The sequence below is a fragment of the Aythya fuligula genome, chromosome 1 (genome assembly GCF_009819795.1).
Source record: "Aythya fuligula isolate bAytFul2 chromosome 1, bAytFul2.pri, whole genome shotgun sequence".
In the NCBI taxonomy this organism is placed as follows: domain Eukaryota; kingdom Metazoa; phylum Chordata; class Aves; order Anseriformes; family Anatidae; genus Aythya; species Aythya fuligula.
In genome coordinates, this window is record NC_045559.1 from 43,467,973 (window position 1) to 43,485,648 (window position 17,676).

Consider the following 17,676-nt stretch of genomic DNA (forward strand, 5'->3'; position numbering starts at 1 on the left):
CTATTTCTTATTTCTTACTCCAAAGGCCTTAACATTACCAATTTAAGCAATACTACAAATGCCAGATATGTCTGTTTTTTCAAGTACCTAAGCAGATGCTGAGTTTTGTTTCTGAATTGTCCCCCTGAGCTCTTGAAGTACATGGAACAGTCCTGAGGTATCTGGTTGAAACACAGGCCAGAACACGGGATTAAAAATAAATTATTTATTCCTTCCTAAAATGAGCATGAGACTTTTGTACTGGGCTTATGTGGCAAGATAGATAGCAGGGATGACCTCTGTGAGAGGCCCCATATCACCTAAGAGCCAGTGCCAGAGGCTCCAAAAGGGACCTGCCACTGGCCAAACCTGAGCCAATAGGCAACACTGGTTGTGCCTCTGTGAGAGTATACTGAAAGAGGGTAAAAAAAAAAAAAAAAAAAATACTGCAGAGAAACAGTTGGAGAAAGGAAAGAAAATGTAGAGAGAACCAGCCCTGCAGCCCCCAAGGTCAGTGCAGCAGGAGGACAGGAGGTGCTCCAGGCAGGCAGCAGCAGTTCCCCTGCGGCCTGTGGAGAGGCCCCTGGTGGAGCAGGCTGTCCCCCTGCAGCCCATGGGTCCCACATGGAGCAGACCTCCACGCTGCAGCCCCCCCATGGGTGGAGGAGCCCCCAGTGGAACAGTTGGATATGGCCTGGAGGAGGCTGAGGCCCATGGAGAGCCCCCGCAGGAGCAGGCCCCGGGCCAGAGCTGCAGCCCGTGGAGCGGAGCCCACGCAGGAGCAGGGGGTCTAGGAGGAGCTGCCACCCATGGGGGACCTGTGGTAGGTCCAATGGTACAGATCTATATTGGAACAGCCTGTGGAAAACCCACGTAGGATCAGTTTGGGAAGGACTGCATCCTGTGGGAGGGACCCCATGCCGGAGAGTGAAGAAAATGGCCACGAAGGAGAAGAAACAAAGTGTTATGGACAGGCTGCAATTTCCATTCCCCTGCATCACTTGGGGTAGTACAGTGGCAGTAAGGAAGCAGAAGGTAGATGGAGGATAAGTGTTTTTAGTTTGCTTTTAGTTCTCACTACTCTAGGCTGCTATTAATTGGCAATAAATTTATCTTCCCCAAGTCAAGTCTGTGTTGCTTTTGGCAGCAAATGGTGAGCAATCCCCCTGTCCTTATCAAAAGTCATAAGGTTTTTTTCACTGTAGTTTCTCTTCCTGTTCTGCTGAGAAGGTGGAGTGAGAGCAGCTGTGTGATGCTTGGCTCCCTCATGGTGTTAAACCACAACAGTATACAGTTGTATATAGTACTGCATTAATCAGAACAGTATCTGCTTTGTTTGGTACTCTGCTTTACATCCTTATTTATCTTGTAGGGAGGAGAGGTAAAAAGTAAAGAAGTTTACCCTGTATTCTTTAGAATGCATACAACATGTCAGCTGTCATCTACCTTGAAGACACTTGGGAAGCATGCAAGATATCTTTTATTAGAGGTGACACTGTGCACTACTCCCCAGCCACTGGGCAAATTGACAGTAAACAAGGAAGACAGGACAGTAATAACACAAAATCATAGCCAAGGAAACAGCTAATAAGTGAATCTCTTAAAAAAAAAAAAGACAACAGAACTTTAATGCACCCTCATATATTTAGCGAGGATGAGATTTGTTACAGAGGCCTACAAAAGCAGTTTTTCCCCTGTGAAAAATACAGAAAAACTAAATTTATCTCTCAGTCGAACATAGAGGATGTTTAATGATAAAACCTATGTAGCATTTCTCCTGTATTAGCCTCTATAGCATTAGCACATCAATAGTTTGGGTCATTTTGTTTAAGAATCAGTATTTTTGTTTCAGAAAAATGTTTTTCATAGCTAGGTATAAAAAGGCTTCTTTAAGTAGGAAGGATGGGAGAGCAACATCAAGTGGGCCTAGAACATCATCTAGCCCAGGACTCCACAAAAAAAAAAAAAAGTAAAAGTTACAACAACCACGATGAGTTCTGCCATTCTCCCAGTAGACACCATTCTCACTGGGAAAGAGCATCTAAGCTAATCGAGATTCTTGAACAAGATGCTGCTACTGACAATCAGGTTGACGTTTTAGATCACAACTCCAGAACTCTTGAGAGGATGCTGTGGTGGGAGAGAAGAGGATATTAAATCTACCACATCTTTAACAAGCCTAGAGATTACAAGATGAAGCAAATCAAATTTATCCTGCAAACAGGGAAAACTGTATACTATGATACAGAATTTTTGCAAAGACTAAGCCCGTAAACTACAGAAAGTCTTCCAGGGAAACCAAATAGGTAACAGCTATTTTACCAGTGTGTTCAGAATTACTACAGATCAACATAAACCTCAAAAGGCTGTCCTTTAAAGAGGGTCTGAGCTCTTGAGGCAAGATGTAGCTGAACAGAAATGAGCTCTTGCTAATTTGAAGTACCTGTTTTGGAAAAACTTCCCTTGAATGAGAAAACACTAGTAAATTAGTTTCCTCTATGCTGCAGCAGAGGACTCATATACCAACGCTTAGAAGACTGGTGTGAAGTCATGAATATAGAAGACTGGTTTAAATACCGACATATGGCCTTGGGTGTCTGAAGTACTGAATTGCATGCTACCCAGTCAACACCTCCACAGCCCTTGGCATTCGTGTTTTGCCTCAGTTCCTGTCAGTATGGCTGCTTCAAGACAACTTACACTGCTTACAGATTTCTAGGTGCACAGTTCTCCCTCTGTGCTCATCTACCCAACAACGGGGAAGGTGCTAAGCAGTCTTTGCTTTGGATGTGCAGGTGTTCTTACCTACAAGTAAGAGATAAGAGCACACTTGTTCACTAAACACCATGTATTACTTCAGATGCTTGTTCTGTATGACAGCAGAAAATTCGGAGAGCATCTCCTGGAACCTCTATCAATATAAAGCTTACATAGTCATGAAGGCATGCAACCGATCAAATATTCAGAGCTCATCAAGAAAGCAAGCAGCCCAGCCAAACCAGGCGCACAGGCAAGTGTACACGTGTTTGTGCAAGAATATAGGGGAAGCAGAAACCTACAGAACACCGTTCTGAGGAATGAGTGTTGTCCTGGGCAATTTACCCATTTTTAACATTGAAGCAGTGGAAACAGTGAGGAGGGACAGCTTTGTTTGCAGTTTATAAATACTGTTACTACTGCAGAAGTCAACTGTTAAGCAAAGATTAGGATTTGCCAGTCTAGCTAATGCAGAACAGCTATAAACAACTGCAAGATTGTCTTACTGTAAGTTTTAGCTGGAAGAGTTCAGTACTGACTTAATACAGTCAAAATGTTCAACCCTAAAGCACAGATTTCCCACTCGTCTGCAATTGCATTCAGAGGGGAAAAGCCACTTCTAAACAGGCTTTAAAAGCTAACAAAATTATCCAACGAGGATGGCAAGGTTAAAAACCAGCATATATACTAGATACATCTAAAGCAAATAGCAACCTGTAACTATGCACTTATTCCCATAGGAGGAGACAAGTCTGAAGAGTAAGTGATGCAAGAATCATCTGTGTCACTTAGGGTAATATGTACCCAGGTACTTTCCCTCCAATGTTTTCCTTTGGCTGGCTTCATGTTTCAGTCCACTGAATTGCTCTTCAAGAGCCCTTACCTTTCTGTGTTCAGTAGCCACAAAGACTTTGATGGTCTTAATGACGCCATACTGCTGAAGTCTTAAATATGCAGTAGACAAGTACTGATTCTTTCCAGAGTAAACAATGAAAGCAAATCTGCAAGAGCAGTAAGAATCTCACACAGTCTTTTTCACAGAAGGTGGGGCACTGGCAACCTAGTCCCAAGCCCATCCTACTCTGTAAGGACAGGTGCCAGTGCACTTTAAGGACACTGACCAGAAAAATCCCTTAAAAGCCCGCTATTATCAGAGCTTTCCAAGAACCTTCCTCCAGAAATACACACCCTGTAGCTGCCTGTACTCCAGCCATATTAAAGTCCATTACCTGAGAATCATGTCATTATAAGATTCCCTGCACTTGATCCTGGTCCCTCCCCCTCAAAAAAACAGAGGAACGACTGCATTCCTGGATCCTTGGAGAAACCAAATACTGTTACATGCGCAATTTGTTACATGCATCTATGTTATGTGCACAAAATTGCTTAACTGCAAATGGATCCAAAGGAAGCAGAATTAATTAAATCACTTAAAGTGCCTGCTTTTAAAAACAGGTCTAGTTTTACCGGTTTCATTTATTCAATAGCCTTGTTGGTTTTAGAAAGAAGCTCTCTCTAATGGTACAGAGAGAATATGTTTCAGTCCCAAAGACTTCAGACTTTCTTTCACACCTGTGACAAGAAAAAGGCCTACAACTCTAAGGAAGCTTCCAATTATTTTTTCCTAGGATACAAAGGGAGACAACAGGACTCCAATCCTGGAGCATTTCAAGAGGTACTCATATGATTCTCAAGTGTTTGTGTCCTGGACATTAGAGGGTTTTGTATGTTTAGGAAAGTACGTCTTCCAAAAGGAAATAAACCTAGGCTAGGCCTGGCTGTGCATTTCTCAGGGTAAACAGTGATTTAATAGCTGGACATACAGAAGATGAGCAAAACAGACACGTAGGCTTTCCTTCTGGACATTTCCCATTTGCATCTGACAGACGGAATGAGAGGTTTTCTTGAACTTAACTCCTACATTACAGAACCCTTAAGCTCTGCAACAGCAACTTAAGACTGCAGCTGGTATATGGTATACTTTTTTCTTCTGTGGATAGAGATGGGAATGAAAGACAGAAAAAAAAAGATGTCCTCTCACTAGTCTGAATTTATAATGCAGACACTAGGCATAATGATTTGTTCAGGAGAGCAAGCTTTAAAGAATACACTATTCTCCCCAGTAGCTTCCACAGCTACCACATGACACAACCATCTGGTCCTCTGACAACTGCCTTTTGTATGTTCTTGCAGGAGTCTCACAAGAGATATCAGAAGCAAATGCTCCTGCAAATCTAATGGATCTGCTGCTGGTAACAAGAACAACATCAGTTTTCTCATCCTGTGCCACCTTCTAAGTGCTCAAACCTGACAGATTCATACACAGCTCTGACAGAGACCTGTACACGTACTGAATGTTAATCCAAACCACTTATCAGATCTGTGATAGGTCACAAGAATTTTAGAAAAAAATCAAGGTACAACTTAGGTCCTATATCATACGACATCAGAAGTGATAATGGTTGTCTACAGCAAGAGTGAGAACCCAAGTAAGCCTATAGACTTGACTGGTTTCTCAGCCAGAGTGAAACATCTGAGTATCAGAATCAGACCACTGGAAAGCAAACAGTCTTAGGCCTCCATATTGTCCCAGTAGCACAACCAAAAGCTGAGGGATATGGTAAGAGTTTAAAATTTTAAGAATTTTAAATTTTAGTCAACATTGTGAATATCAATCTAGACTAGGAAAAAGGACAAATAAATACAAGCTATGATAAGCATCTACAGTAAACTTACTTTCCACACAACTTGCTCATGTGCCTTCCAACTGACTTCACCAAAACAATATGGAAAGAAGAGCTCAGCCTACTTCCCACTGTGGTAAATCGCTGAACTTCTCTTGCTCAAGCAGGTACCAGTTCTGCAGCATGCCTTCTCTGTAGCCCATACTGTTCTCAGCAGCATTCAGTGCAACAGCACTAGAAGCCTCACAGCTCAGTGTTCACAGGATTTCTTAAGTTTTATAACCTTCCCAGACCTAATACCCCATTCAACCCAAGGCTCAGCATAATATAGGTTAACCAAGGCACTTCACTTCTATGCTTCTCTTTTCTCAGGATTCCTTTTCACCATCTCTCCCACTCAAACTTCTAGCACTCTTCTTTTCACAGCAGCAATCATAGCTGCTTTCTCCAGTGTCACTCAGCAGAGGGAACTGAAGGCTGGCTAGCATGTCAGGTAGTGTTTTTTAGTTGGTTTTGTTCGTTTTTACTTGAATGAACGGTACATATATTCCTTCCTAGCACCTAACAAAGAACTATAGGAGATTCCTAAAGCTTTTATCATCCACTTGTTCTTATAAGCTTCTTCCTCATTTTCATTATTTCCTATATCACCTGTAAGATACCTTCAAGTGCCTTCTTATAAGCTTCCAAATAGCCTGATACTGCCTGCACCTAATTCATTTTTTCCTCTTACCTCATTTGAGATGTGTTTTCATTTCTGAAAAACATTCAGATGAAATAAGCTGTAAAACCCTGCATTTCAAGCAAGCTATTTTATCTCAATTTTGTCAGACACATTCAGTGAATGTTTAGAATTACCACCTTATCCTTATGGGTTTTGGAGAGCAGAATAGTCTCCTGATCTAATACTGGAAATCTAACACCAGTATTAGACTAATAATCCAGAGAGCTAGTACAAGAAAATAACAGAGACAGTATAATTTCAGATCACAGTAAATAAAGTGCACAAATACAAATAACTTCATTTCTAAAACTGTAAAATTAAATATGCAATATAGTAATGGCTGTCTTAATTCTTGGAGTGCATAATGACATCTGAATCTCTCTGCTGAGAGTCTCTCTGAACAAACTACAAAAATGTAGTTTGTTCCAAAAACTTTGTAGATGTCCAAAGTAACAGGCCCTTTGGATTTACACTGGTTATACATGGGCACAAAGTATTTGCCCTCACCTTTTTTTTTCCTCTTTATCAAAAAATAAAGAATTAACTTATTTCTCATTGCTACTTTAATGAGGTTTACTTACTGCTTCAGAATTATCAATGAAAGGGTCTGTTTCATCATAACCATAACCTATATCAATTAGATCCTGCAGGCGATCCTTCCGATGTTTGTGGGGCTTTCCACTCTGAGGAAAAGAAAAGAAAAAGTGTTACATCAGTTGAGAAGAGAGTAAGAGTAAGCAAAGTACTGAAGTCTACATAACATAAGACACTGGAGGGACAGTCATTCAGGGAATTAGCAGAGTTCCACTTGCTGTCACAGTTCCCTGAAGATAGTCTATACGAATAAAAACCAGAAAACTTTTCTTTTTTTTTTTTCCTACAAATATGCTAAAAAATGCTGTATAATAGCCTTTCCAGAATCATTTCTGAGAGGTATTCACTAGCCACCTGGTTTCTGGGTGACTGCAATACTCCTAACATTTTCTGTTTAGAGATGTTTCTCATGCTTTTAAAACTTCTGTTAGTGATAAAAGGACTGAGATAATTTAAGGAGTGTTAAGTTTTTCAGTATGCTACAGGGTCATTACAAGAGAAGAAAAATAGCCTAGCATTCACTAACACGCTCTCCCACACAAGATGGATTGCTTCTCTACAGCAAAGCGAAGTCTAAGCCAAAACGGAAAAATATTGATCTGGTACTTGCAGATATGGTGTGTATGAGTTTTCAAGAAGTTACAGCACTCACATAACGTGACTGAAGAAAAAGATACTATAGTGAAATCCTTTGAAATGCAAGAATCATCTTGGTTGATCGGCCCAGACATGATAGGGTTATTTGAATAAGTTAAAGCCAGAAACTGCAGTGCAGACTGTGAGATTCACTTACCCTAAAAATTCTCTTTGAGCTTGGTGTGACCTTCAATTTGACTTAAAATTACTTCCATATTAGGAAAGTACTCAGGTTAAACTGAAGTTTACTTTCTCCTGGACATACCTATAATATACAGCTATAAAACTAGCAATCTGCTTATGATATAAGGCCTAGTTCTGACATCTGCATATTGTGGAAATTGTCCATATAGAATTCTCAAAGATAAAATTCTCCTAAAAGGCACCACCTTTACTAAAATAGTATCAGGTTCTTCCATGAATTCAGGGCTTGCTCCCCTAAAGCTTCTCAGGAGTTCCAGGCATGTTTAGAATGAATCTCTCCATTTGTAAGATCCATCCTATTACAATTTAATGACTACGCAGCTTTTGTTCAAAAGAACTATCATCTTTGCTTTTATAAGCATAAGCATCCAAACACCTCCGTGTTAACAATATACTGCAGAGTTTAAGTTTGTACCTATAAGCAAAGCATGTGCTCTTGCAAGCAAACAAGAATCTCTCAGGTGTAAGACACTGGAGAGCAGACCTACAGAGAGGGGTATAGGGCTTTTGATTGACATTAAGCTGAGTGTAAGCCAGCAGTGTGTCCTGGCAGCCAGGAGGGCCAACTGTATCCTAGGGTGCATCAAGCATGGCATTGATGGTCAGTCACGGGAAGGGATTGTCCTGCTCTACTCTGCACCTTTGCGCAGCCTCACCTCGAGCACTGTGTGCAGTTCTGGGCACCACAGTACAAGAAGGACGTGAAACTGTTGGAGAGGGTCCAGAGGAGGGCTACAAAGATGGTGAAGGGCCCTAGAGGGGAAGATGTATGAGGAGTGGCTGAGGTCACTTGGCCTGTTCAGCCTGGAAAAGAGGAGGCTGAGGGGAGACCTCATTGCGGTCTACCACTTCCTTGTGAGGGGGAGCACAGGGGCAGGCGCCGATCTATTCTCTTTAGTGACCAGCTATAGGACCTGTGGGAATGGTGTCAAGCTGTGACAGGGGAGGTTCAGGCTGGACATCAGGAAGAGGTTCTTCACTGAGAGGGTGGTCACACACTGAACAGGCTCCCCAGGAATGTAGTCGCAGCACCAAGCCTGTCAGAGTTGAAGCAGCATTCAGACTGTGCACTTAGTCACATGGTCTGAATATTTGGGTAGACCTGTGTGGAGCCAGGAGTTGGACTTGATGATCCTAGTGGATCCCTTCCAACTCGGGATATTCTATGATTCTGTGATTCTCAATACATTCTTATTGCCTGTTATTCATAAATACACAGTGCAGATATTGGACAAAATCAATAAATGAAAAAGTCTCATAAGAGCAGAATGAATAAAAGTAGGATTAAAATAAAAAGCTTTGCGCAGATGGAACAGATGAAAATATCTGAACTCCTTTATGTGTAGTTTGAGAATTTCCTTAAGGTCTGACCTTACAAAGTCATGTTTAAGGATGCATGTTGAAAAATTGCAGAATCAGGATGTTAAGATCACAATAGCAAAATCAAAGGGATTTTCTGTATCAATGTTTACTACACAACTTAGGGGAAGTTTTACCCTTGGTGCCTTTCACCTCTCCCAAAAAGAAATCCTCCAACCTTTCTCTCCCAAATTATAAGGAGCCATGATACTAGAGCAAATTGAGACATTTAATTCCTGAGGATGCAAACTGTACTCATGCAACTGTTCAGGGACTCAAACACAAACTCAACAATGGCACATAACATATAGTTTAAACAACCCTTACACAACTGGACTAGAAGGTGGCAAATAATTTTTTTTTTTTTTTTTTTTGGAGGGGTTGTTAAACCTTCTCTCTGTATTGGGCATATTAATATAAGTTAAAAAAAAAAAAAAAGTAGCAAGCATAAGAATACACATTCCAGGGCAGAAAACAATCTTGGTAGAAGGAAACTGTACTTCAAATACTTTAAAGGTCCCAAGGTGTTCAAAGGCAACAAGCTATCACTGGATAAGAGGTAAGGTCCACTCAAATTAACGACTGGTGTAAGGCTGGTAAACAAAGGGTAGGAATGAATAGTTCACCAAGGAACTATATTCAGCTACAGAAGCAACAAAGAGGGGGGAAGGAAGGATAGAGAGATAAATTACGCAGGACAGTAAATACAAGAGGCAGCTGAAAAATCACTGAGAAACCTCAGTTGTTCAATACTTTGAATGGTAAATGTAATCCCATGTTAATAAAAGCAAGGTAATCCACACAAAGGAAGTGTAACTCCCACAACAAAAAATACAGTGTGATTTCAATTTGTTATGCAGCTCAGGAAGCACTAGAGTCATTCACATGTCACACATTCGCTCAACAATCAAGAGTGGTCAAAAAAGGAAAGAATTAGGATTTATGAAAAAAGGAAGAGAATAAAACCAGAAGTCATCACTGTATCACTGATAAATCAGGGCATCCTACTGCTAATGTCCTTTCATTAAAAAAAAAAAAAAAAAAAAAAGGAACAGAGGAACAGAGTAAACCAACAAGGATGTCTGAATGTAAAAAAAAAAAAAAAAAAAAAAGAGCTACTGTACAGTAACAGAATGTTAAGACACTTCAGCTGTGGAACGAAAGGGCTGAGTTCTGATAGCATCAGAATCACACACAGCATGCAGAAGAACAGAAGAAATTCGCTGTTTCTCACCATACAGGAACCATGGAGTACCAAGTGACTCATCAAGCCAACAGGTTTAAACACGAACCATGTTTGTATACAACAATCATCATGGTACTCAGGGCCACAGAACAAAACATTAAGCATCAGTAAACTCAGAAGATGGCCTGGCAGATTTATGGCAGAAAACTACACGAATGGTAAACACAGCCTTTGGCTCGGAAATAAATTAAATCGCAGATTAATAGAACGGCACATTGAAGTAGTATCAACGCACACTAAGTTTTCAAGTATAAGGTTACAGTAGCGTGACAGGAATATATTGCCAATAATGGACTTTTGTTTTGATCCAAGTATTTTAACATTATATAAAATATCATCTGATTCGACATCATGTTTTTACAACATAGAAAAAAGCCACCTGGCTTTACAAAACTACTTATTTATAGGCTTTTCTTTAGTATCAGAAAGATATATCCAGTACTGTACTGATTGTAGGTATGTGAATTTACTTGAAAAGAAGTCTTTAAAGATGACTGTTTTTCACGTATTGCATAAGTACTACAGCATCAACATTAAACTGCTATGATTTAAAATCACACGTGCTATGATTTAAAAGATCATTTGACTCCATTTCAAATGGATTTAGGTTAGTAATACCTAATTAGTTTAAAGAAGAAATAGCCCTTTATGTAAATTCTTCATTCTCATGCAACTAGTGATTACTTTTACATTAAAGCGTCGTTAGAGAGATTAAGAGAATGGATGTCTACATCATGGGATCTCTATTCTAGTTTAAGCTAAGGAGCACATGTCTCACTGCAGGAGCAAGAAGATGGCTGGATGTTGTCAGAGCATGAGCAATTACACTGGATCAGTGTACAGACATGCAATTCCTCTTACCCTGAAGTATACGTAGAAACTGATGGTTCTTGTATTGGAAGAGAGAAAAGACAGGGAATACACCTAACAGAAGAACTACTAACCCCTTACCACCCTCCATGCTTAGTGGTCCTAATATATAATAATAGGTCCTTTTTTATATAGAAGTTATTTCCCTTCTGAGAATTTTGTGGTAGTAGGGAGCATAAGGTATTATTTACTGCTTTTCTAATGGCTCTAAATATTTGCCTCCCCCTTTTTTTTTTTTTTTTGCAACTGAGCACTGAACTCAAATTTTCATAAGTTTAATAATACCATGCTTCGTCCATAAATCTACATGTTTAACTTTGATGCGTGAATGTATATGTAAAACTATATTGCTTCCACCACTCCCATACCGTCCCACATATATTCCTTTCATGCTTTACACTGGCTTTCATCTGCTATACTTAAGCAGCTTGTCTCAGAACATTATAAAATCCTTAACTTATATTATGGAAATTAGTTTTCTAGAAAAGTACAATTATAACATTTCTCTCTCAAGTTCATGAAAATAATTTATCATTTAAATGAAAAGCAAATAGTATTATGGAACTGCCTTCAGAGTATACTGGGTATATCAAGTTTCTATCGATTCCTCCAAAACTGATTCTTTTCACTTTAAGGATTTCTTTTGTTACGTATCACAGCAAACATGTTCTGAAATAATAATTACTTCTACAGAATATTTAGACCTGACACGGCAAGAAATTTGCCTTCCCTAGGAAAAAGTAAAATTTGAATATGTGTATTAATACTAAAAGATACAAATGACTGTTGATTCCCTTCTTTATTAGTGAGGTGCTCTGTTAGTAATCCAGAATATCAACGTGTCTAGGCATGATGAGTTTTGATTGCCAGCTCAGAATTAATCACCCAACCCTACCCATATGAATTCTTAAAGACCTGTTTGGGTGTGGTTTTAAGACAACATTTACTGATTTCTACCTTCATTTATTACTGAAAGCCTCTATATTAATACCTAGTGTCGTTCAAGTCATTCATGTTACACTTTCAGGACTCAGCAGAGTATCTTTAGGCAGCTGGCAGCTACAAGATAAACTCATCAAGTGATAACTTAACAACAGCTTCCTATGGAAGCATTCTAAACTAGTCAGAAATTCATCACGATTCATCAGTATTTAGCACAAACAGAAGAACTGTTCAATAGTGCACAACAGCATTATGTACAAATTCTTCCCTCCAGCACAGTATTTATCATTAATATTGATCTGCATCTATTACTCAGTTGTATTTATATACGAAGCTTTTCCAAAAATAGCCTCACAAGCTATAATATCCTATAGACAGATCTATTTAGCAGACTTGCCTAATAAGCTTGTAGAAGCTTCAAGCTACTTAGATGAAATATAAATGAGACAAGCAGCTCAAATATACACAAATCATTTGACATTACTTCAGCAGCTCTTTAAGAAAAAAACCCTGACGTTAACATCCATGCCACACTAAGTTACCATGATTAATTATTTGCATGTTTAACAAAGGTACAGTAACTCACATATTTTGCCTCAAACTTCTTGGCTAGCATTTCCACTTCATGCCGCTCACGTTGTTCATCATTAAAAGGATCTTCTGAGTGAACTGACTTCTTCTGAAAAAGGCAGAAACATACATTCAATTTCAAGCGAAGCGCAGAGTGCATCTAATAAAAAACCATGAAATGTCAATAAACTGACTATTTAGTATTAATTCTATATCCTGAAGACTGCGCCCAAATGCTTATTCTCCAAAAATGAGTTTAACCCATTCAATTATCATTCAGTTACTTTTCTTCTAATGAGAGCACAAACAGAAGAGACCCAAAGTTATATATATTCAAGTATTCCACTACAACTTCAGCCAAAAGTATAAGCATAAGAGAAAATTAGTACTATTGGAGCTTGCAGAGAAAGAACTCCCCCTACACTTAAATTCTTCTCAGTTCAACTTACTCTAGTGCCTATCCTACTGGTGCCATGATCCTCTTAGACACCATATGGAAGGTGTACCTGGTAGGCTAATCAGCAAGAAAGCAACTAGAAGACTACAATGCAAAATCATAGCCATAACTAATGCCTTGAAGTCTTACTGTTTTTTTTCTTCAGAAAACTGTACTCATAGCACAAATATTACAAGACTGCCACTACAGCAGCCAGAAGAATGATTTAATACTCCAGCTGTACAAATAAGCAGGAAGCACACACTGAGTTTTCACTGACAAGAAGTCAATGAACAATAATCAAGAGTATGACAAGTTTTGCCTTTTTTTTTCCCCCCTCCTCTCAGAAAAAGTACAACAGAAGAATGGAGCCACAACCTTCAAATCAGAGCCTATATATAAAATACAGTAGTTCTTGTACAGGGAAGGGTGCAAGAAGATGCTACAACATGGCAGAATCAAGTTAAGCCTTTATGGATGCCAACTAACTCCACCGCATGCATGGACTGCTCAATGAATGAAGATTCACGATAGACTAACAGGAACAAAAAAGCTATTCTCTACACTCTGAAGAGCAAGATCCTCCCCACAGTGTGAAAACTGAGTACTTAGAGGAAAAAAACATAAAAGAGGGTTATAGTTAAATGTGAAACAACTAATAGGTTACATACACATTTCTTGCAAGCGTAACAATATAAAACTTAAAAAAAACGTGCTCAGCTCATGCAACACCCTTTTTCCTCCATTAGTGGGGAAAACCTACTCCACATCTGCTAGGGAAATGGCTTTTTTTTTTTTAATTGTGAAATAAAGACAAGTTGAGGCCAGAGGTCAAGTAAAATTTAGTACTAAAGTTTTTTTTAACTTTCCTCTCTCTACCAAACACTCAAAGCCATAGCTGACTACTGCTTTGAATAGTTAAGTTTTGGCAAATTGTAATCCTGGCAGTGTATCTAAGGGCTCTGCCACTCAAGAAGCTTCAAGACGTTACTACTTCAGTACCTTCACAGCCTGTCTGGCAGAAACCAACTTGAGCTTCTGGCTCATCCACTTCACGTTCAGTTTTACACAGCAAGCTTCAAAACGCACCAGCAGAAAAGGAGGCATACTTTTCTTTCTGCCAGTTAAAGAGGCAAATAAACTCTTCAACCACACTGTTCTGTTACTCACGTGCCAGAAGTTTTACATAAATAATTCCTACCAAAACATGAACTATACTAACAACTCTACCAAAGGATGCTGTCTTTTTTAAGATAAAAAAAGTAGGACAAGGACATCACAAGTTTATTGTGAACACTTCCCCTAGCTTCTCATTCAGGCTGAAAACCCGACTTTAGAATTAAAAAATGTGATGTTCATACTGTCAAGCAAGTTTGGTGGGTTTTGTTGTTGGTGGTTTGTTTTTGTTTTTTAACTGTTTAAGGGACCTATTAAAGCAATGTTTCAAGTTATTCCCATACATCCTTCCCGGACGTATGGGAACGGCCGACCTCTGGAAAACTGTTACGGGTTGCTGCAGCTTGAAGCAGCACTACAAGATAAAGATGTGTTCCTAATTATGTAACGCTGAACTCAAATGGGAATAGTTATAAGGAAGTTGAGCAACATATAAGGGATAAGGAGCAAACAATAGCCTTCAGAAAACCCAATCAATCTTTACCCTACAAAAACAGTTTGCATAACTAAGTTTGCATGAACTGTTCATGTCAAGCTGATTCATTACAGAAATAAACTGAGTTCTGGATTTCAGAATTTAAAACTACAGCATTAACTGCCAACTAGTTACTACCTGCTCAAGAGAAAAACCTCACAGATTCTGTAGAAAAGTGGCAGAGGGACAAAGTTTCCTGGTCAAGTTCCATTTTAACAAGGTAGTTTTCTCTTCCAGAGCTACTGTACTCAGCAAGCAGGATCAGTTTTCCTTTCCTAATTGTTTCTATTTTAGGACTTTGAACAGGTTACATAATTTGTTGGTCTGAGAATGAGCAGGTAAGAGACACACTTCTGTCATCCTAATCCTCCTGCACTATGCAGAGCAAATTCTCCTCTTTAACGTTCTTTAACCACAGAAGAACCTTGATACACTGGTTTTATGGGTGAGCAAAACGCGTTTCCGCTCTCTTTTCATGCTGACTGATACAAGATTGTAAGTCCTTCCCACACCACATCAAAGAAGCTTTTTCAGTTTCTACCCTGTAACAAGCAAGAAGTTAAACTGAAAGGACAACTACACAACATCTGACACTTTTTACATAATCAGTTGTTTTTCTATACAGTCCAGCAAGAAATGGGACATAACCATCTATTGATTTTCAATCTGGATTCTACATAGAGCTGAAAAAAAAAAAGACTGAATTTATTATAAAACAATTCTAACACTATTTCTATCTTAAAAGCATAATTCTCTGATTCAAATTGTACCAAAAATCCACTTTTTTTTTCCCTTTCCCTCTCTCCAGAATACACTGAATTTGCATCAGAACTATGTTAAAATGTCATTTTGTCCCCACTTATGCAATTAACATATTACCAACCTACAGAAAAAAGCAATTATAGAGCTTGAGACTGCCAAAGGCAGAAGTCAGCCTCCATACACTGAACCACTGCTAAACACTAACACAACTTCTACCTTTGCACAGGAACTGCTCAGAAAGATGGCACTTCACAGAGCAGCAGACTACTGCTACAATTTGGAGGAGTCGTGGTGGGCACTGTTTGCCCACAACAGCTGTAGGACAGGATGAACACAAGGAACAACCTTTTAACTTGTATCAGAAGATCTCAGAGGGATTATTAATATCAGCCATTGATTTTTCTGTCTTCTACATTTGACAACAATCCAATTCTACATCCCTCCTACTACAGTGAAAAAAGCAAACAGAGTGGTAAGTACCGTTACAGAATCAGCATCATCTAAAAATGCTTTTCTTCATAAAACGGAAGTTTTAGCCAATCTTCAGTTAGTTCTGATTGAAAAACCTACTGACAATATCAGTACTGGTACTTGCTATTTGCTTTTAATTTTCAACCAAAGCTACCACAACCTTGTCAGTAGCGGCTGCCCCTTCCCTTTTACAAGAAGATAGGAACTTTCTCTGAAACTGAGTGCTTACATTAAGAGAAGCCACAACTACCTAAATCAATTCCAACTTTATCATGTCCTTAACTCCCTGTGAGTGACTGGCTCAAGTGTGGCCAGCTTAAGGACATGCATCTCTCATTCCTACTTGAAAGCGGAGCCTCTCTGACTGGCTGATGCCACTTGCTTCTTTAAGTTGTCTGCACCAGCTTTTCCCCTTAAAAACCAAAGCAGCTCGAGTAGGAAGTATTTTCTGTTTGGGAGGAAAAAGGGAAGTAGTTTCTTTTGGAGTGAAGTTTCTGACAGTTACAGGTGAGGTTACAGTGCCAACAACAACTCTGAATCGCTCCTGCCCCTTCCTCAGACTGCAGAAACTCATCTCCAGGACTGCTTAACGCGCACTTCACTGCTCCACGAGGCTCACAGCGGAGCCAGACTACTAACTCCTCATTTACTTGCCCAGAGCCTACAGAGAACCTGAAATAAACGGCCCGGCAGCGTAACAGTTCCATCCCGTTGGCGGCCAAGCAAAACTGAAATAAACCCTCCCAGGCACTGCGGACACAGGGCAGGAAACGGGCGAGGGGCAGAGGGCCGGGCACCAGGGGCACGGGACGTGCTCGCCTGCTCCATGCGGGAGCCCAGGAGCCGCGGGGCGCCGCCTCGCCTTCCCCTTCAGGCCAGGAGGAGGCCGGAGGCACGGCGAGGCCGCCGGACTTCCCCCTGCGGCGCCGCCCCCTCCCCCCCCCGGCAGGACGGGGCGGGCAGCGGCCGGGCCTCGGGGAAGGGCCCGCGGGCCTCGGGGGGGTCCCGTACCCGCGAGTCCCCGCAGAGCAGCAGCTCCGGGTAGCTGAACTCCACGCAGCCCTCCTCGGTGGGGTCCTTCAGCACCACCTCCAGGCGGACCGTCTGGCGGAGCGGGAGCGCCTCCTGCGGCGGCGGCGGCTCCTGCCGGCTGCCCTGGCGCGGCGGCGGCGGCGGTAGCTGCGGCGGCGGCGGCTCGGGCCGGGGGGGCTCCCGCGGCGGCTGCGGCTCGGGCCGGGGGGGCTCCCGGGGCGGCTCCAGGCGGGCTCCGCTCTCCCGGGGCGGCAGCGGCGGCGGCTCCGGCCGGGAGGCTTCGTGCGGCGGCTCCGGCGGCGGCGGCGCCTCGCGGCCCGCCACCATCCCCGGCGGCGGCTCCGGCTCCCGCTCCAGCGCCGGGCTCCCGGCCTCGCGGCGCCTCACGGGTGACAGGCTGATCAACGGCACCCGGCGCGGCTCCGCCATCCTCCGCCGCCTCCCCCCACCCCCCGCCCGCCCCGCTCGCCCGCCCGCCGGCCGGCCCCCGCCTCCCGCCTCCCGGTGACACCGCGCTCCGCGCTCCCTCCCCCTCGGCTGCTCCTCCCTCCCTCCCTCTCCCCTCCCCCGCTCCGCCGCCCGGTCGGAGCTGCCCCCCTACGTTCTCCTCGCCGCCCCCGCCATCTTGGCGCCCCCCCACATAAATAGAAGCAGGCCCGCAGCCCGCGCATGCGCCACCGGGCGGCCGAGGCCGGCGGCGCCGCCCCGCCTCGCTGCTCGCAGCGCTCGGCTTCCCCCCCCCGCCCTCCTCCCGCCCCT

The 17,676-nt window shown here is 41.9% G+C and overlaps 1 protein-coding gene across 1 annotated transcript in view; it reads right to left on the minus strand.

Annotated features, from left to right (window-relative positions):
* UBN2 (ubinuclein 2) overlaps positions 1-17,346 on the minus strand; it is a 45,775-nt gene extending 28,429 nt beyond the window's left edge. Inside the window, exons 1-3 of the mRNA XM_032191379.1 lie at positions 16,897-17,346; positions 12,582-12,674; positions 6,726-6,827 (exon numbers count right to left, since the gene is read on the minus strand). Of these exons, the coding sequence (XP_032047270.1) occupies positions 6,726-6,827; positions 12,582-12,674; positions 16,897-17,346 (645 nt within the window). The remainder of the gene's footprint in view (positions 1-6,725; positions 6,828-12,581; positions 12,675-16,896) is intronic.
* Between the last annotated feature and the right edge of the window lie 330 nt (positions 17,347-17,676).